This window comes from Salmo salar, chromosome 09, assembly GCF_965601325.2.
Source record: "Salmo salar chromosome 09, fSalSal1, whole genome shotgun sequence".
NCBI lineage: Eukaryota > Metazoa > Chordata > Actinopteri > Salmoniformes > Salmonidae > Salmo > Salmo salar.
The window spans coordinates 93,759,063-93,785,221 of record NC_138299.1 but is presented as its reverse complement, the minus strand read 5'-3'; the positions used below and the strand labels follow the sequence as shown (position 1 = coordinate 93,785,221).

The 26,159-nt window shown below is 42.2% G+C and overlaps 1 protein-coding gene across 1 annotated transcript; it reads right to left on the bottom strand.

The window, feature by feature from the left end:
• Nucleotides 1-1,753: 1,753 nt before the first annotated feature.
• On the bottom strand, nt 1,754-9,944 carry xiap (X-linked inhibitor of apoptosis). The gene is made up of 8 exons (XM_014213097.3): nt 9,744-9,944; nt 7,671-7,946; nt 6,985-7,552; nt 6,722-6,821; nt 6,559-6,637; nt 6,387-6,426; nt 3,434-3,616; nt 1,754-3,130 (listed from the first exon to the last, which is right to left on the bottom strand). Exons 2-8 carry the CDS (start codon nt 7,908-7,910, stop codon nt 2,937-2,939), a joined length of 1,404 nt encoding a protein of 467 aa, XP_014068572.1. The 5' UTR covers nt 7,911-7,946; nt 9,744-9,944; the 3' UTR covers nt 1,754-2,936.
• Nucleotides 9,945-26,159: the final 16,215 nt, after the last annotated feature.

The following is a 26,159-nucleotide window of genomic DNA, read 5'->3' as shown; positions in this document are numbered from 1 at the left end:
GTTAACAAACTATAGTTTTGGCAAGTCGGTTAGGACATCTACTTTGTGCATGACACAAGTCATTTTCCAACAATTGTTTACATACAGATTATTTCACTTATAATTCACTGTATCACAATTCCAGTGGGTCAGACGTTTACATACACAAAATTGACTGTGTCTTTAAACAGCTTGGAAAATTCCAGAAAATGTCATGGCTTTAAAAGCTTCTGATAGGCTAATGGACATCATTTGAGTCAATTGGAGGTGTAGCTGTGGATGTATTTCAAGGCCTACCTTCAAGCTCAGTGCCTCTTTGCTTGACATCATGGGAAAATCAAAAGAAATCAGCCAAGACCTCAGAAAACAAATTGTAGACCTCCACAAGTCTGGTTCATTCTTGGGAGCAATTTCCAAACGCCTGAAGGTACCACGTTCATCTGTACAAACAATAGCACACAAGTAAACACCATGGGTCCACGCAGCTGTCATACCGCTCAAGAAGGAGACGCCTTCTGTCTCCTAGAGATGAACGTACTTTGGTGTGAAAAGTGCAAATCAATCCCAGAACAACAGCAACAGACCCTGTGAAGATGCAGGAGGAAACAGGTACAAAAGTATCTATATCTACAGTAATACGAGTCCTATATCGGCATAACCTGAAAGGCCACTCAGCAAGGAAGAAGCCACTGCTCCAAAACCCCCATAAAAAAGCCAGACTACGGTTTGCAACTGCACATGGGGACAAAGATCGTACTTTTTGGAGAAATGTCCTCTGGTCTGATGAAACAAAAATAGAACTGTTCGGCCATAATGACCGTCGTTATGTTAGGAGGAAAAAGGGAGAGGCTTGTAAGCCGAAGAACACCATCCCAACCGTGAAGCACGGGGTGGCAGCATCATGTTGTGGAGGTTCTTTGCTGCAGGAGGGACTGGTGCACTTCACCAAATAGATGGCATCATGAGGGAGGAAAATTATGTGGATATATTGAAGCAACATCTCAGACATCAGTCAGGAAGTTAAAGCTTGGTCGCAAATGGGTCTTCCAAATGGACAATGACCCCAAGCATACTTCCAAAGTTGTGGCAAAATGGCTTAAGGACAACAAAGTCAAGGTATTGGAGTGGCCATCACAAATTCCTGACCTCAATCCTATAGAAAATTTGTTGGCAGAACTGAAAAAGCATGTGCGAGCAAGGAGGCCTAAAAACCTGACTCCGTTACACCAGCTCTGTCAGGAGGAATGGCCAAAATTCACCCAATTTATTGTGGAAGGCTACCCGAAACGTTTGACCCAAGTTAAACAATTTAAAGGCAATGCTACCAAATACTAATTGAGTATACGTAAACTTCTGACCCACTGGGAATGTGATTAAAGAAATAAAAGCTGAAATAAATAATTCTCTCTACTATTATTGACATTTCACATTCTTAACATAAAGTGGTGATCCTAACTAACCTAAAAAATGTTATTTTTTACTAGGATTAAAAGTCAGGAATTGTGAAAAACTGAGTTTAAATGTATTTGGCTAAGATGTATGTAAACTTCCAACTTCAACTGTACCTATGTTTTTCTTCTATTATAGAAGTGGGGATGAAGGAAAGCAAACAGGGAGGAAGCTACTTTCAACTACTGAGATGACCCCAAAGATGGTAGTCACTAATCTATATACCAATATTTCTGCCTGGCCTTCAAGAAGATAACTATTTTATTCTGCACTTCTTTATCTAAGTGTTAGTAGCATACATGAATGTAAAGACAAGACACACCTCAATTTTTTTAACATTTATTTTCCAGTCAAACAAGAGTTGCACTGAAGTGCTAAGGAAAGATTCATTTCCGAACAACACGATTTAAAAAGGGGTATAATATTTGGACGTGATCTCTAGAACTAAATCAAATAATTAAGTGGATATGTCAGTTATGCCGTTGTATCTAAATAATGGAAATTGATCCAAATCTACAATTCATCTATTTATTCACACAGAGCACACATAATGAATCATAAAAGAGTCCCACGCTGAAAGCATACTAGTTGGCCTAAGGAACATGCAGTAAGTTTGGGAACCCTCAGGACCTCTACTTCTGAAACATGTCATTTGCAAACTAACAAGAAACACATGACTTGCAAACCAATAACGAAAGCCCAGTCAACAACTTCATAATTTTAAGAGAAATATGAAGAAAACATGGAAATGGCATGATAGTCTGAATAAAGAAAATACACACAAGTAGATGAGATTGTTTGAAAAGGCACTGTTGATAGCTGCAATGGTAGATCATGGTACTGCACAGCGGACCTATAAATGAAAATGTATGCACTCACTACTGTGGATAAGAGCATCTGCTAAATTACTAAAATGTAAGTATCAGAACTGTGGGTAGATGGAGTACAGCAATGGACAAAAAGTTGCATGTATGACTCACGTCAGGGACAACAGTAGCATTTTATCTAATCCTAACCTTCACCTTTTTCTCCTAACCTGCTGCGTAAAGTCACTTCTGTCCATAGCTGTACTCCATATAGTCTCAACCTTAGTTTCCCATCTTGGTATGAAGATTCAGAGGCCCATTGCCTCTTGGGTATTGTCGTGTGAACCACCCTGATACGTCACATAACAAGGAAGTGTCATCTATACAACAATCATTGAAAAATAAAATCCCCACACTTTCCATGATTGTTCATATTTACAGTGGTCCTCCTCAAATATAATATTTCTCTATGTACATTTTGTAGTAGGAAAGCCTGTGTTTAGAAAATCATTGAGGTGATAAAGCAGCATTGCCATTTAAAAGAGTTATCCTCCTGGGCCAGCATTCATTAAGCATCTCAGATGAAGGCTGCTGATCTAGGCTCACTTTTGCCTTTTAAATCATAATGAGTAAGAGATGGGACCTGATCCTAGGTCAGCACTCCTACTCTGGAGACGACAATCCCTGACACCAGGTTGCATGTTAGGAGATGTATGTCTTGATCTTCTGTGTGATGGCTGCACAGCAGATGGGACACTTGCCGAGCGCCTCGGAACACTCCTTGCAGACGACCAGGTGCCCACAGGGGATGAAGACAATGCAGATGTCTCTGTCCATACACACTTTGCACTGTTTCTCCCTCTGCAGCTTCCGTAGTTTCTCTAAGGGATCCTCATCTGAAATAGGGGAGAAACATCAGTAGGTAACCGAGCACAATAAAGTAGGTAGAATACTGACCAACACAGTTTGATTCTGTTACTTCTATAGCCAAGCCTCACGTAGGCCTACAGTGTGAATAGCATTGTGATGCTATTGTGATGGATTGGAATATGCAGATGGGTAAACTACGTCAAATTGCAAAACCCTGTAGCTCTATTCAGGAATTTTTGACATATCCTGTAAACCTCATTACCAGTTTTGATAGAACAATGCCCTGATATAATGATACTATCCAGCATTGCTAACTGTGAGACACATACCATGGTTCTCTGCGGTCTCTGCGTCGCTGTCAGGGCCTCTGTTAAAGCAGTCCTGCAGCAGAGTCTCCAGAGTGGAGTAGCCTGTCCCAGCCCTGCGTATCCTCTCCAGTATAGTCCTCTCTACCAGGGCAGGCTCCAGACCCATTTCTACCGCCCTCTGGGCCATAGCTGACCTCAGCACCTCTGCACAGAGAGATGGAGGACATTGAGCCTGTTCCAGTCTGTGTCAGAAATAGCACCCTACACTATATACACGTAGAGTGCCTTCGGAAAGTATTCAGACTTTTTGCATATTTTGTTAGGTTACAGCCTTATTCTAAAATGGATTCAATTGTCCTGCCCCTCAATCTACACACAAAACCACATAATGTCAAAGCAAAAAAGGGTTTAGAAATGTTTGCTAATTTATAAAAATAAAAAAATATATCAAATTTACAGTCTCAAATCAAAAGTTTGGACACACCTACTCATTCCAGGGTTTTACTTTATTTGTACTCTCTACATTGTAGAAAAATAGTGAATACATCAAAACTATGAAAACACACATGGAATCATGTTGTAACCAAAAAAAGTGTTAAATCAAAATATATTTTATATTTGAGATTCTTCAAATAGCCACCCTTTGTCTCGATGACAGCTTTGCACACGCTTGGCATTCTCTCAACCAGCTTCACCTGGAATGCTTTTCCAACAGTCTTGATGGAGTTCCCACATATGCTGAGCACTTGTTGGCTGTTTTTCCTTCACTCTGCGGTCCAACTCATCCCAATTGGGTTGAGGTCGGGTGATTGTAGAGGCCAGGTCATCTTATGCAGCACTCCATCACTCTCCTTCTTGGTCAAATAGCCCTTACACAGCCTGGAGGTGTTTTGGGTCATTGTCCTGTTGAAATACAAATGATAGTCCCACTAAGTGCAAACCAGATGGGATGGCGTATCGCTGTATTGCACCTACTCTGCGTCTCAAAGACACGGCAGTTGGAACCAAAAATCTCACATTTTCCACCGGTCTTATGTCCATTGCTTGTGTTTCTTGGCCCAAGCAAGTTTCTTCTTCTTATTGGTGTCCTTTAGTAGTGATTTCTTTGCAGCAATTTGACCATGAAGGCCTGATTCACGCAGTCGCCTCTGAACAGTTGATGTTGAGATGTGTCTGTTACTTGTTAACTCTGAAGCATCACAATTATTTGCACTGCAATTTCTGATGCTGTTAACTCTAATGAACGTATCCTCTGCAGTAGAGGTAACTCTGGGTCTTCCATTCCTGTGGCGGTCCTCCTGAGAGACAGTTTCATCATAGCGCTTGATGGTTTTTGCGACTGCCTTGTCTGACCATGTCTTGAAGTAGTGATGGACTGTCGTGTCTTTGATAATTTGAGCTGTTCTTGCCATAATATGGATTTGGTCTTTTACCAAATAGGGCTATCTTCTGTATTCCTTCCCTACCTTGTCACAACACAACTGATTGGCTCAAACGCATTAAGGATAGAAATTCTACAAATTAACAAGGCACACCTCTTAATTTAAATGCATTCCAGGTGACTACCTCATGAAGCTGGTTGAGAGAATACCAAGTGTGCAAAGCTGTAAAGGCAAAGGGTGGCTACTTTGAAGAATCTCAAATATAAAATATATTTTGATTTGTTTAACACTTTTTTGGTTACTACATGAGTCCATGTGTTATTTCATAGTTTATGTATTCACTATAATTCTACAATGTAGAAAACAGTAAAAATAATGAAACTCTGGTGTGTGCAAACTTGACTGGTACTGTAAATATTCAGACAATTTACTCAGTACTTTGTTGAAGCACCTTTGGCAACGATTACAGCCTTGAGTGTTCTTGGGTATGATGCTACAAGCTTGGCACACCTGTATTTGGGGAGTTTATGCCATTCTTCTCTGCAGATCCTCTCAAGCGCTGTCAGGTTGGATGTGGAGCGTTGCTGTACAGCTATTTTCAGGTCTCTCCAGAGATGTTCAATCAGGTTCAAGTCCAGGCTTTGACTGGGCCACTCAAGGACATTCAGAGACTGGTCCCGAAGCCACTCCTGCCTTGTCTTGGCTTGTGTGTTTAGGGTTGTTGTCCTGTTGGAAGGTGAACCTTCATCCCAGACTGAGGTCTTGAGCGCTCTGGAGCAGATTTTCATCAAGGATGTATTTTTCTCTGCTCATTTTTGCCTCGATCCTGACTAGTCTCCCTGCCGCTGAAAAACATCCCCACACCATGATGCTGCCACCAACATGCTTCACCATAGGGATGGTGCCAGGTATCCTCCAGACTGGTCACTACCATAAAGGCCTGATTGGTGGTGTGCTGCAGAGATGGTTGTTCTTTTTGGAAGGTTCTCCCATCTCAACAGAGGAACTCTGGAGCTCTGTCAGAGTGACCATCGGGTTCTTGGTCAGCCCCCCCCGATCGCTCAGTTGGCCAGCTCTAGGAAGAGTCTTGGTGGTTTCAAACTTCTTCCATTTAAGAATGATGTGATGTAGGGGAATTTTGGGGGGGACTCTTCCCCAGATCTGTGCGTCGGCACAAACCTTATTCTAGACAAATCTAGTCCAATCAATTGAATTTACCACAGGTGGACTCCAATCAAGTTGTAGATACCTCTCAAGGATGATCAATGGAAACAGGATGCGCCTAAGCTCAAATTCGAGTCTCAAAGCAAAGGGTCTGAATACTTAAGTAAATAAGGTATGTTTATGTTTTAATACATTTGCAAACATTTCTAAAACAGTTTTCACTTTGTCATTATGGGGTAGTGTGCAGATTGCTGAGGATTTTCATTTATTTAATCAATTTTAAAATAAGGCTGTAACATAACAAAATGTGGAAAAAGTCAAGGGGTCTGCATACTTTCCGAAGGCACTGTATCTACACCACTCCCCCCTTTTTTGTCTAGTTCCAAAACGAATAAATAAAAAGTGAAAGGGGCACAACTTTTTTATACCTGTTCCGTGACTTGAACATCCATTCAGGTGACTTGAAGCCTGGAAAAATCAATAGAAAGAAAGAATTTGATATGGTAGGAGTCATGTAAGGATAGGTACAGTTTAATATGTTTGACCGCAGGTTTAGGGGTTAGAGGTCAGGGTTAGGAGGATGAAGTCTTTGAGACTTACAGCATTGTTCCAGCCAGGACCTTGTAACTGAACGCTACTGACGAACTCCTGTCCTTTCTCTGCCAGCAGAAAACGACACCTGGATTAAAACATGACACTCAACGTTAGTGACGTGCATATGGTTGTTTACTTTCTATTGAGTGTGAGTGACGTGTGTTTTTACCCCGGATAGTGTTTGGCGTGCTCCTCCCAGGGATTCTCGTCCGGCTGCCAGCCCTTCAGACCTCCACCACAGCAGAAACACACCACACGGTCTGGAGCTCCTGCACCAACACAGACACACACAAACTGGTTAGGATATGTCCCTGGTCCCCTCCTCCCAGGCCCTTTTACCACTGAGTAGCAGGTAACTACATTTTGAATTGTATTTGTTAAGTTACTTTTCTCACAGCCAAAGCTCTAATCTACCCCGCTCCCAGGTCTCACCTGTGTTGTAGAAGCCTGCTCTGGCCAGCCTCTCGTGGTCAATAGGGTGCTGGATTCCTGCAAAGCTGCCTAGCCTCTCCTCAAAGCTCTGCATGGGGACCCAAGGACCCGGGCGTGGCCTGGTCTCCTCCACCTCCCCCTCTCTCCCCGCCTGAGAGGGGAGGTTCCCCACATCATGCCCCAATATGAAGAAGCAGTAGGGGAAGTGCTTGGAGTGCTCCCCCCATGCCGTGTCCCCAGGCTCCCAGCCCCCCAGCATCCCTCCACAGCAGAAGCACTGCACCCGGTCGCTCTCCCCCAGATAGAAGAGCCCTGCCTGGGCCAGCTCTCTAGGCCGGACCGGGGATGTGGAGGGCCACGGGTCTAAGGTGTTGAACCGGGAGTCTTCGCTGACCATGTGCGGGACCATGGGGTAGGTGGTCTCATCCACCACCTCTCCCGTTCTCAGGCGGAACTCCATGTCCTCGGCGTCTTCGTTGTAGTGGGGTTCGTTGGTCAGCATGGCACCTTGAAGAGAGTTGACCCTGGAACGATGGGTGCAGCTCAGGAACTTACAGTTGGGGGAGACCTGAAACATTACAATAGTAGTATGATAATTTGGTAGAAACAGGAGATAACGTAAAAATATATATATTTTTTAAAATAATAATGTTTTGCACACGTGTCATCACCCTTCTCATGCTTACCTCCGCGTGCCTCTCTGCGGGTGTGTCCCCTCCACACCAGTTCTCAACAGTTTTGTGGCAGCTGAAGCAGCGCACCTTGTCAGCCTGTCCTGTGAAGTAAAACCCAGCGCGGGCCAGCCTTTCCGCTGACACCTGCTGGGCCAGGGGGGAACCCCGGAACGAGTCCAGCCGCATGTCCATCATGGACCAGTCTACTGCGTGGTCTGACTCCAGATCACTGTCTCTCCCAGGGCCTGACATCACGACACAGGGACAGGGCTACCTGAGATGGATGGGCTGGGGGGAACAAACAAAAGTCATTTCCACCATGTAAATACATAAGTTTGACAATAGAGAGCATTGTATTTCCTAAAGTGGCACTAGATGGCAATATGCACATTGCTATGGATATTGAGATGCTGTGCCTTTAAGACAGGAAAGAGTGTGTGGTCACATGGAGGCGTTGGCTGTTACATGTGAGGGCTGGGGAGGCAGGAACAGGCTCTTTAAGATACGTTCTCACACTGCCGGGCCGCCCTGCTCACCACAGGAATACAGAGAAATACGCAACGACCCACACAGCCGAATGTAATCAACACTTATTATTTTAAGTGAGCACTGGGCTCAGTTTTCCTTTCTTTCCAATTATCTGCTCTTTAAAACAAAGCTCAGCATTTTGTAGGAAAGGAGTTACGTAACGCCTACTTTGCGATGTGAATCAATCAGCCCTCTCTAAGTAGTGTGTTGCAACACGATCAGTACCCAGCCTTATCAATGTTACGGTACTAACACACCACAAATCCCCAACAGGGAGGATGAGGAACCGGTCAGCTAGAACAATCAGCTATTTCACCTCAGGCTGTATTCACCAATCAAATATTATCCAATCCCATCACTATTCCTGTTGTCAACATTAATGCAATCAATTACATACAGTACATGGCTGCCATGCCTTGTGTTAGGCTAGATAAGTTGGCTATAGCAGCAACAGACAGCCACCCAGGCTACCAACCATAGAATTACCATTTATATGGAATAGAATTAGGCTACTGTCTGTGCTAGCAAACAACCAACCAATATTGGTTATGTTGGTTGTAATATTTTGTATACCAGCCATCCCCATTGCAGCAAGCAAGGCTTGCTTCAGAATGAAAAATGCACTTAAACTGGAAGTTGTCATGGTTTCAAAGGCAGCACTCTCACACTATAATGAAAATGTCCCTTGGCAGATTGCTGTGAAAACAGACATGTAGATGACTAAAAATAGACGTGATGATGATGTCCAAGGAAAGTTTGCTGTATCCACTCCTCCCCATGCTCTCTCTGACGGCTCCAAAAGGCATCATGTGGATGCTGTCATCATCAACAGGCCCCTGAGTATAACATATTCTTGACTCTGAACTGGCTATGTGTTCATGATTGTATAACTAGAACTGCACTGCAGCACTTGTCTTTGTGGCTGAGGCCCATCTGTTACTGACCAGAGTTGAGCCTTAATCCCAATGCACAGGAAGGATATGTGGATAGATAGATGGCACCACTTGGTCGAATGACAGCAATAGGCTGATCATACATGTACGCAAAGTGTATGTCAATGGTTCTGGGAGACCTTTTCGGCACAGTAGCGCCGTGTCCGCGGTTCAAACTCCACTCTGACTCAATGTTCTCACTCAATGCAACAGTCAGACGGACACGTGGGGGGTGGGTGAGGTCCATTGGGCGGCCACGTACATTCTGGAAAGTTCACAAGCTCTTGTTTGTGTCTATAGCAAGACAAAAGTCCCAAACATAAACATAGGTTGACGTGAATCGCAATGTGCTGCCGATTGACCTGTTTGAGAGTTGGCACAGTTGAGTACTCTGCTGGGCATGGATGCGCACTCTCAGGTATTACATTCTTCCAATGTTAAGTATGACATAGTTAAATAAAACACACGCAATAACGAAAACTAACTAGGCAAACATTATCTGTCTATAGTGCACTGATCAGTCGATATTGAGCTGGTTCGCCATAGACAGTAACGTAGTACAACAGACGAGCCGTCAACCATAACAGTTGAAAATACATCGCAAAGACATAACCAATACGCATACCTTGGAAAAGCTTGGATGTCAACTTGTGCCTGTGAGGTCTCGGATGATGCCTGTCTCCTTTCCAAATAAGACAGATCACCAGTATTTTTGACCAGACTATTTGACCCTGGTTTCGGGAAGTAAGTTCAGCGTTGGTGTTGTTCTGCGCACCACTACAGGCGCAGCCACCTGACCACCATAGCGGAAATGTATAGTTTATGACGTAGAAAAAGGGAAGGTATGGTATGTTTGTGTGACAAGACCAAGATGGCGGCTTGACCTTACGCTTTTTATGTTTTTACCGAGCTCCGCACCAAACTTCAGAAATATTGTGAGAAAAAAAATGGTTAACTGTCATTACTATTACTGGTTTTATTTGTTCAAGATATAAGAACTTTCCTGTGACTGGAATAATAATTGGATAATTTATTTCGGCATGTTCATGGGAAGTCGTGACAAAAAAAGAAAGGAAGAAGCTAGCCGTTCTATTGCTAAGCAACAAGAGAGGAACGTGCTTATAGACAACTGCCATATCTACGCTTGGCCTGTGGATAATATGCTGTTGAAGATGACGAGTTCCCCTCTTTACCCGTTCCTCCGTGCAAACCTCCACCCTGCAAAAAAACCCAACATGGACTCAGATCGTGGCTACTACCCTCTCTTTACTCATCAACTCCAAGTCTGACTCCATTGAAGAAATAGTAGGCGCGAACACCATGGTAATCGAAGGCTTGAAACAGACTGTGGAGTTTGCATATGGTGAAATCAAGGATGTGAAAATGAGTGGCTAAAGTTGAAAAAAGTGTGGAAAAGGTGGAACAGAATAACAATGTATACCATAGACGTCTCACTGATCTGGAGCAATACACAAGATGGAACCTGAGACTCTAGGTGGAGAATGGGGATGTGCGACGAAAGGCTACCCGCATCTGCCAATAAATTATGTCTGCAGAGAATAACGAAAGTTGGTGATACCATCGACGTTGTGCATCGCCTCGGCAAGAAGCAACAGCAAAACGATTCAAGACCAAGGGGTATCATCATCCTCCTCTTCACTGCCAGATTCTACAGGGATGTTGTCTGGAAAGCTGCTAGGAAGAACGCCTTCCTTCAGAGCCATGGTATGCGTTTCGCCGAGCATCTCATCCCGGAGGACATAGAAAGAAGGAACAAGTTGTGGCCAACGATCAAGAAAGCACGAAATGAGGGAAAGGCTGCTTAGGACGAGGCTTCATCAACGGTTCGGAAATACGTATTCCTCCCTAGAATCTCACCAGAAGGAACAGATTGATGGTTTCAGCCATGGTATTCTCATTTTCCTTGTACTGATTTAACGTTACCAAACAAGCCCCAGGTGACAATTTTTTCGGAATACTCCGGTACCTCAATAATTTATTAGTTTGTTCTTGTATGACCAGACCAGAAGAAGGCCTATTTTGTTTACAAATTCACGAAGACGACTGAAAGTTGTATTTTTTTGTTATGCATACAGTAACTAAGATACTGTTTTAAAGGGGCATACATGTCTGCTCTGACTTTACACGGTTATTGTTCTATTTAGTTATTAATACTTATTTCCAAGTGAAAAAGGTCCTAGGAATGTGTATATGTAAAACATGTTTTATTCTTTATTTTTTTATGATCAGTTTTCATATGCACTTAAAATAGTAGGTACCCTTTTATTTTTTTAATTATTATTTTGTATTTTATTTTTATTTCTCAGAATACTCCCTGATTACACTAAAGAGGGTTTTTAGTCTCTCTTACTACAGAGAACCCTTGGTGTGGTCTTGAACATAATCTTCAGTTGAGTTCAATTTCAAAAGCCGAATAACAACTAGCTCAGAGTTTATGGTTTAAGCTAATTTCACTTTAAGTTGACTTAAATGGTGCAGATCTCGGTTCCTTATGGCTTACATTCACTGCTTCCACGTTATTGACTCATCCTACAGTTTATACTTTCATATTATATTTGTTGTTTTATCTTTGTCTATAGTTTCTCTTAATGCTAGGGGGTTACGAAACAATGTGAAGCGCAAGGCCGTATTTTTTTGCCAAACAATTTAGAACAGATTTTAGCTTTTTTCAAGAGTCTCACTCAATTTCTGCTGATGTCAACTTCTGGAGGTCTCAGGGGCAACGATATTTGGCTTTCCCATCGATCTGAACGCTCCGCTGGGGTCACAACAATGAAAAATACCTTTGGTGGAAATATTCTACACTCAGAATGTGACCCCTTTGGTCACTTTATTTGTCTTGTGATCAGTTACAATGACATTACGCTCATTACTGTAAACTTCTACGGGTACAACACCAAACATGAGAATGATGAGTTGCTTGAATCTATAGAGAAACATATACTTGTCCCAATTCGTTATTATTGATAGGAAGGCACTCTAACATTACTATAGATAATTCAACTGATAGATGGCCACCAGGTAGTCCAACCAGTCAGAATTTGGGTTTAATACTTTTTATGGAAAAGTTTGCTCTTACTGATATGGAACGAACTGCAAAAATCTCTGAAGCTGGAGACTCATATCTCCCTCACTAGCTTTAAGCACCAGCTGTCAGAGCAACTCACAGATCACTGCACCTGTACATAGCCCATCTGTAAAAAGCCTATCTACCTACCTCATCCCCATACTGTATTTATTTATTTATCTTGCTCCTTTGCACCCCAGTATCTCTACTTGCACATTCATCTTCTGCACATGTACCATTCCAGTGTTTAATTGCTATATTGTAATTACTTCGCCACCATGGCTTATTTATTGCCTTAACTTACCTCATTTGCACTCACTGTATATAGACTTTTTGTTTTCTTTTGTTCTACTGTATTATTGACTGTGTTTTGTTTATTCCATGTGTAACTCTGTGTTGTTGTATGTGTCAAATTGCTATGCTTTAACTTGGCCAGGTCGCAGTTGCAAATGAGAACTTGTTCTCAACTAGCCTACCTGGTTAAATAAAGGTGAAATAAAATAAATAAATACAAATATATGGAGAGAGGTTTCTGGCTGACAGATCATTCACTTGGAGTAACAAAACAGGTTCCAGACAGTCCAGAATAGATTTTTACAAATATTTGTACTACTCCCCTCACAGACCATAGGGCCATTTACATTGATATCAAAATATTTACCCCTGATACTAACCTTGGTAGCGCATCCTACTGGAAGTTAAATAGCTCATTATTAAATAATGATATAGTTAAGTTTGAGGTTAAAGATCTGCTCTCACACTTTTGGGAAAGGGCTTGTGAAGAAAAATCTTATTGCGAGAACTGGAGCTTTAAAGAGCTTTAAATTTGAGATGTCCAAATACCTTAGAAAATTGATTGAGTTACAAAATAAACTGGATAATATATATAGATTAAATCAACTGATAATATATATAGATTAAATCAACTGGATAATATATATAGATTAAATCAACTGGATAATATATATAGATTAAATCAACTGGATAATACATATAGATTAAATCAACTGATAATATATATAGATTAAATCAACTGGATAATACATATAGATTAAATCAACTGGATAATATATATAGATTAAATCAACTGGATAATACATATAGATTAAATCAACTGATAATATATATAGATGAAATAAACTGGATAATATATATAGATTAAATAAACTGGATAATGCTTATAGATTAAATCAACTGGATAAAATATATAGATTAAATCAACTGGATAATACATGTAGATTAAATCAACTGATAATATATATATAGAATAAATAAACTGGATAATACATATAGATTAAATAAACTGGATAATATATATAGATTAAATAAACTAGATTATATATATAGAATAAATAAACTGGATAATATATAGATTAAATAAACTCGATAATATATATAGATTAAATAAACTGGATAATATATATAGAATAAATAAACTGGATAATATATATATATATATATAGATTAAATAAACTGGATAATATATATATAGATTAAATAAACTGGATAATATATATAGAATAAATAGACTGGATAATATATATAGATTAAATAAACTGGATAATATATTAATTAAACTGGATCATATATATATTTGGTATGATCCAATTTATGTGTGTGTATGTATGTATCTATGTATGTATATATATATATATATATATATATATATATATACTGTAAGTTGACTTATATATATACACACATACAGTTGAAGTCGGAAGTTTACATACACTTAGGCTGGAGTCATTAAAACTCGTTTTTCAACCACTCCACAAATTTCTTGATAACAAACTATAGTTTTGGCAAGTCGGTTAGGACATCTACTTTGTGCATGACACAAGTTATTTTTCCAACAATTGTTTACAGACAGATTATTTCACTTATAATTCACTGTATCACAATTCCAGTGGGTCAGAAGTTTACATACACTAAGTTGACTGGGCCTTTAAACAGCTTGGAAAATTCCAGAAAATGTCATGGCTTTAGAAGCTTCTGATAGGCTAATGGACATCATTTGAGTCAATTGGAGGTGTAGCTGTGGATCAGGGGCAAAAATCTGATATCAACTTTGGAGGGGACAATTACATTAAATTTTCTCAAGAGCAATTCCTGAGGGGGACACCAAAAGTAGTGCTGTAACACATAGCCTACATTGTAATATGGTAAATGTATATTGAGGAACCAAAGAAATAAGGTGTTTGCCGTACTCCTAACTACCGGTACCCAAAACTACACAACTAATCACAACAGCAATACCATTGCCTTTAACAAATCTTAGTTCAGTCACCAGTTTAAGTTGAGAGTGGGGGTATCCATGGCATTTTCCAATTATGTTCCTATTTTACAAGTAAAACAAATTGAGAACCTTTCATAATGTTGCCAAACAAAGACTCAACAAACTTACCTGAGACTCCCTGTCTCTGCCAGTCTGTCCCAAACTCTGCTGTCTGTGTGCCATCTGTTGCCTGTTCTGCCTAATGACATCATTGTGAAACATTTCCATTAGAATTTCATTTCTTTCTTATGAACATTTTATCAACTAGTCTTTGAGATATTACTTTGCGTTTTGGTGTACTGAAAAATACTCTGATGTCCGTCTTTTATTTTTCTGCCATTTTTCTACCTGGCTGGCTGGCTACACACACACAAAGTGTGTAGGTTATTTACAGTAGGAGATGGGCTTCTATCATCTTATCTTTTATCATTCTATTTGGGCTTCGATCTAAAAGGTAGCTAGCAAATGTGAAACGGATTAAAATGACAAGAGTTGACAGCTGTATGAGTTCACCATTTACACAACATATGCTGCAACCTTTTGTAATTTTAATAGTTTGTTTCATATTGGCTGGCTTCCAACAATAGCTGAATTTGCAAAGCTAGTGAGCACCAATTCCGTTTCAGTGGTGTTTGCTATAATCTTTGCTACCCAGGTTAAATAAAGGTGAAATAAAATAAATAAATAAAAGTTCCCTTGCGACAATTTAGCTTTTGTAACGAGACCATTAAATATATTTAAGACAATGGTAGAAGAGAGTGTAGTTCTGTTCAGTTTGGACTTCAGTTTATCGCTAACCTTATCACAGGGACTTTGAAGCACTAATTTACATCATCTGCATGCTGATCTTGGAATAAATTGACGATAGCAAAGATTCCATCTTTGACGAGGCCACATAAATGGAATAGGTACTAGCTAGCTTAATAGTTCATATTTGCGCGCTAGCTCTGCATATTCAGCTAGTGTGTGTGCGCGATTGACTGGATTAACCTCACGTCAGTTACGTTCATTGAGTGCCTTTCAGACAGTAGATACGACCCCTCTGTTACCTTGCCAACTAAGGAACTGGCAGTGGATCAAACTATTGTGAGGCAAAGGGTGGGGGGGTCGCAATCTTTTGAAACTTAAAAACGCGCTATTAAGTGTCTATAATCAGCACAATTGCTTTCATTGCGTATTATTAATATTATTTAAATTACATAGTTATGTTTCAGTGATATATTGGAGGGGACAAATCATATTTTTCCCAGGATGGGGGGGGGGTCGTGTCCCCCCCCGTCCCCCCCGGGATTTCCGCCCCTGCTGTGGATGTATTTCAAGTCCTACCTTCAAGCTCAGTGCCTCTTTGCTTGACATCATGGGAAAATCAAAAGAAATCAGCCAAGACCTCAGGAAAAACAATTGTAGACCTCCACAAGTCTGGTTCATCCTTGGGAGCAATTTCCAAATGCCTGAAGGTAACACATTCATCTGTACGAACCATAGTACACAAGTATAAACACCATGGAACCACGCAGCCGTCATACCGCTCAGGAAGGAGACGCCTTCTGTCTCCTAGAGATGAATGTGGCTCAGTTGGTAGAGCATGGTGTTTGCAACGCCAGGGTTGTGGGTTTGATTCCCACGGGGGACCAGAACAGAAAGAAATGTATGCATTCACTACTGTAAGTCGCTCTGGATAAGAGCGTCTGCTAAATTACTCAAATGTAAAATGTAATGTACTTTGGTGCGAAAAGTGCAAATCAATCCCAGAACAACAGCAAAGGACCTTGTGAAGATGCTGGAGGAAACAGGTACAAAAGTATCTATATCCACAGTAAAACGAGTCCTATATCGACATAACCTGAAAGGCTGCTCAGCAAGGAAGAAGCCACTGCTCCAAAACCGCCATAAGAAAGCCTGACTTCGGTTTGCAACTGCACATGGGAACATAGGAAATTTGTGGGCAGAACTGAAAAAGCGTTTGCGAGCAAGGAGGCCTACAAACCTGACTCAGTTACACCAGCTCTGTCAGGAGGAATAGGCCAAAATTCACCCAACTTATTGTGGGAAACTTGTGGAAGGCTACCCACAACGTTTGACCCAAGTTAAACAATTTAAAGGCAATGCTACCAAAAACTAATTGAGTGTATGTGAACTTCTGACCCACTGGGACTGTAATTGGTCCATTCAACAACAGAGTGATACGAACCTTGTTTCAGCAGGATTTTGCATAGCTTATGTCATGCATTATTGGAACGGTTTGATTGATAATATCTGTTAGAAAAAAGTTTGGGTGTTGCCACACACATTCCTGCTTTTTCCTTTAAAATGATTCATAAATATCCTGCCAACCACTATATGAAGTTAAATAAAAACAAACTCAAATTGTACCTTTTGTAATGACCACCCAGAAACGGTGTTGCATCTTTTTTGGCATTGTATTCATGTAAGGGATCTGTGGCAAGACATCAGTAGATTTATAATTGAACACATTTATGAAGATTTTACACTATTATGGAGAGATGTACGACTTGGATTCTTTACCTACGATAGAAATAAGTTGAAACAATTTTATGTAATTTCATTTCATCCTTTTGGTCAAATTTCATATTCACAAATATAAATTTAAAAAACCAAACACCACATTTTCTTACCTTACAAAACGAAATTGAACTATATTTTAAGACAAATACTCTACTAACAAAACAGCTGTTACACTTATAATTCTATGTATGTCCCTTAAGGTCATTGTGTAATGTGATATTGTACCCCCTAGCCCAATTGTCCTTTGTAAATTCTTTATATATACTTGTGTTCCTCATGTACTTTTTGTATTGATTTGTTATTAATAATAAAAAAATAAAAATAGGTACATGTGTGTGGGGGGGGGGGGGGGGGGGGGTTTACGTTGGGAAGCATGACTAATTGGCTGTTTTGATGAGAGTTGTTTTGATACAACAACACAAAAATGGATTTGGGGTTCAACAGTTGCGCAATGATAGCAAACACGATGACAGGTTATGACAGTAAAAGCATAAACATGAAAAAGTTTCACGCCAATATAGAGAAAATAACAAAAGCTGAGAGAAAAATGTACATCCTGGCATTTACCAGTAACACGTGCCATTTCGGAAACTTTGGGGGAAAAAAACTTTATATTGGAGTTGTGCCAGTCATTCACACGCGTATTTTCCCTGTCATTGGCTAGAATAGTCCCACCTGATCTTGCCGCACTTCCTTTTTTGAGGACATGTATTTCCATTGTTAAAGCGGTCACTTGACCATTTTGTCAATCTAATAGATCATCTTTGGCTATACATTAACTTTCAATAAGGGACTTTAAACAGCCGAGGCTGCTTTATCTTTTTCTTCATCCTATCAAAAATGTTTTTTTTCTATGCTCAAATCTATGCTCAAATCAATTATCCATATTTTATGTCTCCCAAGGCTACACACACAGAGCCAAGAGAGAGATTGTATCATCCCTGACCAAAACAGAAGTAATATGGGAAGGATATGGACATTTCTGTGGTTTTAAAGGGGAAATGGCACAGATCCTTCTTTCTAAAACCACCCAGACTTTCTGTGACGTTTACACGTTAGGCCTATGTGACATCGGAAATGTGATATTGCCATTTAATTCCATATTTGGAGTTGTTCATTAATCTAAACATCCTCTTACCTCTAAATGTATTTTTATGACCGATTCATTGAACTCAAATAGCCTATAATAATAATTTATTACATTTTATAGTGCTTTTCATAGACTAAAAGCATTTCAAGAGCAAAAAACAAACAAGCAGTATACTGTATCATGACAGGTCAACCAATAGAGGCCAAGTCTTTGAATGCTGCATCCTCTGCAGATGGAGAGGGTCAGTTCAGGGCTTCAGCGGAGACAGCTGGTCAGAGGATGGTAGATGATATTGATGGAGTCTTCTGATGATCTTGTAGAGGGCAAGTCTGGGAACCAGCCTGACTCTTACAGCCAACCTCTTCCACTCTGTGTAACACCACTTGGGTGATGTCTCAGCTGCTCTGGGGGCCAGAAAGCTCACAACACAAAGTTCAGAATAGTAGCCAGTCGTCCTCACTATGAGCCCTCTGCATAAACTCTGTCTCCCAGTCCTCTCACGCTTTAGGCGACTCCTCAAATGATGTTAGCAGAAGATCAGAAATTGGCAGCCAGGTGAAACAAAAAAGATGGTACTCTGTCCAGATGCATTTTTCAAAACCAGACATTAGCCAAATTAGCCAAGCCAAAGAGTGTTAACCTATCAGTCAATCTGCAAATACCTGGTTCAAAAATCCCAGATATAGGCAATAAAAACTCAAATGTTATCGAAAAACTAAAGCGCTGATTAAAAATCAACAATTAAAATCACCTAAAAAGTATTAAATATGTACACATTCACAGGAGCTCTGGTCTGCAACCTGGCTGCAACCTGGTCTCAGAGCATTTCATATTATTCTGTACGTAAATCTGTGATTCTCAATTTAGTGTGATACTGTATGTTACGTTTCATATGGTATATATTCATTTTTGAATATCCATCACCCATTTCATATGATATGTTACGAATTACAATTCATATTATATGTTATGAATTTGTTAAATATACAATATGTTATGAATTTTCTAAATGTTTAATATGTTACGAATTCTAGCTAGGCTAGGGTTAGTGTAAGGTTAGTGTAAAGTTTAGGAGTTATGATAAAGGGTTAAGGTTAAGGTCATGGGAAGGGTTAGCTAACATGTAAGTAGTTGCGAAGTAGCAAAAAAGTAGTAAATTGTTAATTAGCTAAAATGCTAAAGTTGTCCATGATGGACATTCAATCTCGCAAACTTTGAGTTGCTAGACGTTAACATTACGCCCACCCATCCACCCTGACCAACCACTCTAATTTTGTTTTGCCTTAAGAAACAATCTGTCTTATGTAACCATACCAAACATAATATATGATAATACTTTTAGTGTCCCGGATTTATGTGTACTACGTTGCATCTAGTCTATGAGACCAGGCTGAGGCTGCTACTAGGGTGCCATGACAACTATAGAACTCGTGTGCTTTGACATAGGCCTGAAATATGGAAATCGTGATTATTTAATCTTCTGATTTAATCAAGCCTATTGTTTTCCTGTTCTATTTTGGAAAGAAGTTTAAGTGACAAGCTGATGGGACTATGGACTATAGGTGACAAGCTGATGGGACTATGGGCTATAGGTGACAAGCTGATGGGACTATGGGCTATAGGTGACAAGCTGATGGGACTATGGGCTATAGGTGACAAGCTGATGGGACTATGGGCTATAGGTGACAAGCTGATGGGACTATGGGCTGTAGGTGACAAGCTGATGGGACTATGGGCTGTAGGTGACAAGCTGATGGGACTATGGGCTATAGGTGACAAGCTGATGGGACTATGGGCTATAGGTGACAAGCTGATGGGACTATGGGCTATAGGTGACAAGCTGATGGGACTATGGGCTATAGGTGACAAGCTGATGGGACTATGGGTTATAGGTGACAAGCTGATTGGACTATGGGCTATAGGTGACAAGCTGATGGGACTATGGGCTATAGGTGACAAGCTGATGGGACTATGGGCTATAGGTGACAAGCTGATGGGACTATGGGCTATAGGTGACAAGCTGATGGGACTATGGGCTATAGGTGACAAGCTGATGGGACTATGAGCTATAGGTGACAAGCTGATGGGACTATGGGCTATAAGTGACAAGCTGATGGGACTATGGGCTATAGGTGACAAGCTGATGGGACTATGGGCTGTAGGTGACAAGCTGATGGGACTATGGGCTGTAGGTGACAAGCTGATGGGACTATGGGCTATAGGTGACAAGCTGATGGGACTATGGGCTATAGGTGACAAGCTGATGGGACTATGGACTATAGGTGACAAGCTGATGGGACTATGGGCTGTAGGTGACAAGCTGATGGGACTATGGGTTATAGGTGACAAGCTGATGGGACTATGGGCTATAGGTGACAAGCTGATGGGACTATGGGCTATAGGTGACAAGCTGATGGGACTATGGGCTATAGGTGACAAGCTGATGGGACTATGGGCTATAAGTGACAAGCTGATGGGACTATGGGCTATAGGTGACAAGCTGATGGGACTATGGGCTGTAGGTGACAAGCTGATGGGACTATGGGCTGTAGGTGACAAGCTGATGGGACTATGGACTATAGGTGACAAGCTGATGGGACTATGGGCTGTAGGTGACAAGCTGGGACTATGGGTTATAGGTGACAAGCTGATGGGACTATGGGCTATAGGTGACAAGCTGATGGGACTATGGGCTATAGGTGACAAGCTGATGGGACTATGGGCTATAGGTGACAAGCTGATGGGACTATGGGCTATAGGTGACAAGCTGATGGGACTATGGGCTGTAGGTGACAAGCTGATGGGAATATGGGCTATAGGTGACAAGCTGATGGGACTATGGGCTATAGGTGACAAGCTGATGGGACTATGGGTTGTAGGTGACAAGCTGATGGGACTATGGGCTGTAGGTGACAAGCTGATGGGACTATGGGCTGTAGGTGACAAGCTGATGGGACTATGGGCTATAGGTGACAAGCTGATGGGACTATGGGCTATAGGTGACAAGCTGATGGGACTATGGGCTATAGGTGTCAAGCTGATGGGACTATGGGCTATAAGTGACAAGCTGATGGGACTATGGGCTATAGGTGACAAACTGATGGGACTATGGGCTATAGGTGACAAGGTGATGGGACTATGGGCTATAGGTGACAAGCTGATGGGACTATGGGTTATAGGTGACAAGCTGATGGGACTATGGGCTATAGGTGACAAGCTGATGGGACTATGGGCTATAGGTGACAAGCTGATGGGACTATGGGCTATAGGTGACAAGCTGATGGGACTATGGGCAATAAGTGACAAGCTGATGGGACTAAGGACTATAGGTGACAAGCTGATGGGACTATGGGCTATAGGTGACAAGCTGATGGGACTATGGGCTATAAATGACAAGCTGATGGGACTATGGGCTATAGGTGACAAGCTGATGGGACTATGGACTATAGGTGACAAGCTGATGGGACTATGGGCTATAGGTGACAAGCTGATGGGCCTATGGGCTATAAGTGACAAGCTGATGGGACTATGGGCTATAGGTGACAAGCTGATGGGACTATGGGCTGTAGGTGACAAGCTGATGGGACTATGGGCTATAAGTGACAAGCTGATGGGACTATGGGCTATAGGTGACAAGCTGATGGGACTATGGGCTGTAGGTGACAAGCTGATGGGACTATGGGCTGTAGGTGACAAGCTGATGGGACTATGGGCTATAGGTGACAAGCTGCTGGGACTATGGGCTGTAGGTGACAAGCTGATGGGACTATGGGCTATAAGTGACAAGCTGATGGGACTATGGGCTATATGTGACAAGCTGATGGGACTATGGGCTATAGGTGACAAGGTGATGGGACTATGGGCTATAGGTGACAAGCTGATGGGACTATGGGTTATAGGTGACAAGCTGATGGGACTATGGGCTATAAGTGACAAGCTGATGGGACTATGGGCTATAGGTGACAAGCTGATGGGACTATGGGCTGTAGGTGACAAGCTGATGGGACTATGGGCTGTAGGTGACAAGCTGATGGGACTATGGGCTATAGGTGACAAGCTGATGGGACTATGGGCTGTAGGTGACAAGCTGATGGGACTATGGGCTATAAGTGACAAGCTGATGGGACTATGGGCTATATGTGACAAGCTGATGGGACTATGGGCTATAGGTGACAAGGTGATGGGACTATGGGCTATAGGTGACAAGCTGATGGGACTATGGGTTATAGGTGACAAGCTGATTGGACTATGGGCTATAGGTGACAAGCTGATGGGACTATGGGCTATAGGTGACAAGCTGATGGGACTATGGGCTATAGGTGACAAGCTGATGGGACTATGGGCTATAAGTGACAAGCTGATGGGACTATGGACTATAGGTGACAAGCTGATGGGACTATGGCCTATAGGTGACAAGCTGATGGGACTATGGGCTATAAGTGACAAGCTGATGGGACTATGGGCTATAGGTGACAAGCTGATGGGATTATGGACTATAGGTGACAAGCTGATGGGACTATGGGCTATAGGTGACAAGCTGATGGGACTATGGGCTATAAGTGACAAGCTGATGGGACTATGGGCTATAGGTGACAAGCTGATGGGACTATGGGCTGTAGGTGACAAGCTGATGGGACTATGGGCTGTAGGTGACAAGCTGATGGGACTATGGGCTATAGGTGACAAGCTGATGGGACTATGGGTTGTAGGTGACAAGCTGATGGGACTATGGGCTATAGGTGACAAGCTGATGGGACTATGGGCTATAGGTGACAAGCTGATGGGACTATGGGCTATAGGTGACAAGCTGATGTGACTATGGGCTATAGGTGACAAACTGATGGGACTATGGGCTATAGGTGACAAGCTGATGGGACTATGGGCTGTAGGTGACAAGCTGATGGGACTATGGGCTATAGGTGACAAGCTGATGGGACTATGGGCTATAGGTGACAAGCTGATGGGACTATGGGCTATAGGTGACAAGCTGATGGGACTATGGGCTATAGGTGACAAGCTGATGGGACTATGGGCTATAGGTGACAAGCTAATGGGACTATGGGCTGTAGGTGACAAGCTGATGGGACTATGGGCTATAGGTGACAAGCTGATGGGACTATGGGCTATAGGTGACAAGCTGATGGGACTATGGGCTATAGGTGACAAGCTGATGGGACTATGGGCTGTAGGTGACAAGCTGATGGGACTATGGGCTATAGGTGACAAGCTGATGGGACTATGGGCTATAGGTGACAAGCTGATGGGACTATGGGCTATAGTTGACAAGCTGATGGGACTATGGGCTATAGGTGACAAGCTGATGGGACTATGGCCTATAGGTGACAAGCTGATGGGACTTTGGGCTGTAGGTGACAAGCTGATGGGACTATGGGTTATAGGTGACAAGCTGATGGGACTATGGGCTATAGGTGACAAGCTGATGGGACTATGGGCTATAAGTGACAAGCTGATGGGACTATGGGCTATAGGTGACAAGCTGATGGGACTCTGGGCTATAGGTGACAAGCTGATGGGACTATGGGCTGTAGGTGACAAGCTCTGCTCGAACAACGGCTATATTATGACGCACCTTAGAACTTGTAAATGTGCGCCAGAAGAGTACTCTGTCCTAGACCTATCCAAAAGGCCCGAGGATGCGCCTCAAGCTGCGGAACCTTCTACAGTTCATGTGGAACAGGAGCTCCAACAGCGGGCCCCAGTGTGTGCCATATATCCGCGACATCAGACAGCTGCAGAGCGAGGGCTCCCACCGAGTTTATCTCGGTGAAACCGAGTTTCCAGAGGGTCTGATCACCGGTGACATCTCCGCGGCAACGAACGCCTCAAGCAGCAGACACAGCTGGAGCGTCCACGCGGGAGGTCAGAGAGGATGGGTTCCATGGAATTACAGACTACTGTTCCACTGTAGCGGTGTCTCCTCACTGCAGCCTTCAGGGGAAATATTTCAAGAGTTGTGTGGCAGTTTAAGGGAGAACTACCGGAAATGTGCGATTGTGGTGAACAATCATAGCTGGAAAGGTGACGATTGTAACTCGGTTTTCGCGGGAACGTTCATCACCTGCCTGAGGCCCCGGTGGATCTCATACCTATGAGCTGCTGCCCAACGGTGGCGCGCGCGTACGGGCACGAGCTTATTCAAATCCCGTTCCAGTGCGCGCACCTAAGCCCTCTGAACAGCGCTTGGTCCACGGTGAAGTGGTTTGCGACCAACGACGGTGGGAAGTATTCGGAGACCATTTACGACCGTGACACTCTACATAAATACGTCTATTGGAATGAACTGATGGAGGGAGCTCTGAAGAAGATGACCAAGAGGAAATGGGAGGAAGCATTGTCTCGAGTTAGGAAGAATGAGAATCATTACCTAAATGACAAGCAGTGACAACGGGTTAATTCAGACTATATAAAACAGATGCATATGACATTGGCTAAGGGACTTCTTTTGTTTCTTGGTAAAAGTATAGTTTCCATGTATTGTGAGGTTAGTGCTATGGTCTCTGCCAAACGGTCTGAACCTTTATGGCGTAGGATAGTGTGCTCACCCCATACTGCAATGTTATTGATTCAAGTATGGTTCCTGCTCCTCCTCAATCACAACTGTACATTATCAAATGCTATGACTCATCAAGATTCACAACCAAAATGGAATTTAATAAAACTTGTTACAGATTATGTGTTTTAAATAGGCCTGGATATTAACATACACTACCGGTCAAAGGTTTTAGAACACCTACTCATTCAAGGGTTTTCTTTTTTTTTTTTTTTTACTATTTTCTACATTGTAGAATAATAGTGAAGACATCAAAACTATTAAATAACACATGTTATCACCCTTTACCTTGATGACAGCTTTGCACTCTTGGCATTCTCTCAACCAGCTTCATGAGGTAGTCACCTGGCATGCATTTCAATTAACAGGTGTGCCTTGCTGAATGTTAATTTGTGGAATTTCTTTCCTTCTTAATGCGTTTGAACCAATCAGTTGTGTTATGACAAGATAGGGGTGGTATAAAGAACATAGCCCTATTTGGTAAAAGACCAAGTCCATATTATGGCAAGAACAGCTCAAATAAGCAAAGAGAAACAACAGTCCATCATTACTTTAAGACATCAAGGTCAGTCAATACGGAACATTTCAAGAACTTTGAAAGTTTCTTCAAGTGCAGTTGCAAAAACCATCAAGCGCCATGATGAAACTGGCTCTTATGAGGACCGCCACAGGAATGGGAGACCCAGAGTTACCTCTGCTGTAGAGGATAAGTTCATTGTGTTACCAGCCACAGAAACTGCAGCCCAAATAAATGCTTCACAGAGTTCAAGTAACAGACATCTCAACATCAACTGTTCAGAGGAGACTGCGTGAATCAGGCCTTCATGGTTGAATTGCTGCAAAAAAAACACTACTAGAGGACACCAATAAGAAGAGACTTGCTCGGACCAAGAAACACGAGCAATGGACATTAGACCGGTGGAAATTTGTCCTTTGGTCTGGAGTCCAAATTGGCTATTTTTGGTTCCAACCGCCGTGTCTTTGTGAGACGCGGTGTTGGTGAACGGATGATCTCTGCATGTGTGGTTCCCACCGTAAAGCATGGAGAAGGTGGTGTTATGGTGTGGGGGTGCTTTGCTGGTGACACTGTCTGTGATTTAGAATTCAAGGCACACTTAACCAGCATGGCTACCACAGAATTCTGCGCCGATACACCATCCCATCTGGTTTGGGCTTAGTGGGACTATCATTTGTTTTTCAACAGGACAATGACCCAACATACCTCCAGGCTGGGTAAGGGCTATTTTGCAGATGGAGTGCTGCATCAGATGACCTGGCCTCCACAATCCCCTGACCTCAACCAAATTGAGATGGTTTGGGATGAGTCGGACTGCAGAGTGAAGGAAAAGCAGACAAGTGCTCAGCATATGTGGGAACTCCTTCAAGACTGTTGGAAAAGCATTCCAGGTGAAGCTGGTTGAGAGAATCCCTAGAGTGTGCAAAGCTGGCATCAAGGCAAAGGGTGGCTTTTTGAAGAATCTCAAATATATT

Coding starts and splice junctions, on each gene's coding strand:
- xiap (XM_014213097.3), bottom strand. CDS start 7,910: ATGTCAGGCCCTGGGAGAGACAGTGATCTGGAGTCAGACCACGCAGTA. Junction 7,553..7,670: donor CCGCAGAGAGGCACGCGGAG/GTAAGCATGAGA, acceptor GTAATGTTTCAG/GTCTCCCCCAACTGTAAGTT. Junction 6,822..6,984: donor AGCAGGCTTCTACAACACAG/GTGAGACCTGGG, acceptor GTGTTGGTGCAG/GAGCTCCAGACCGTGTGGTG.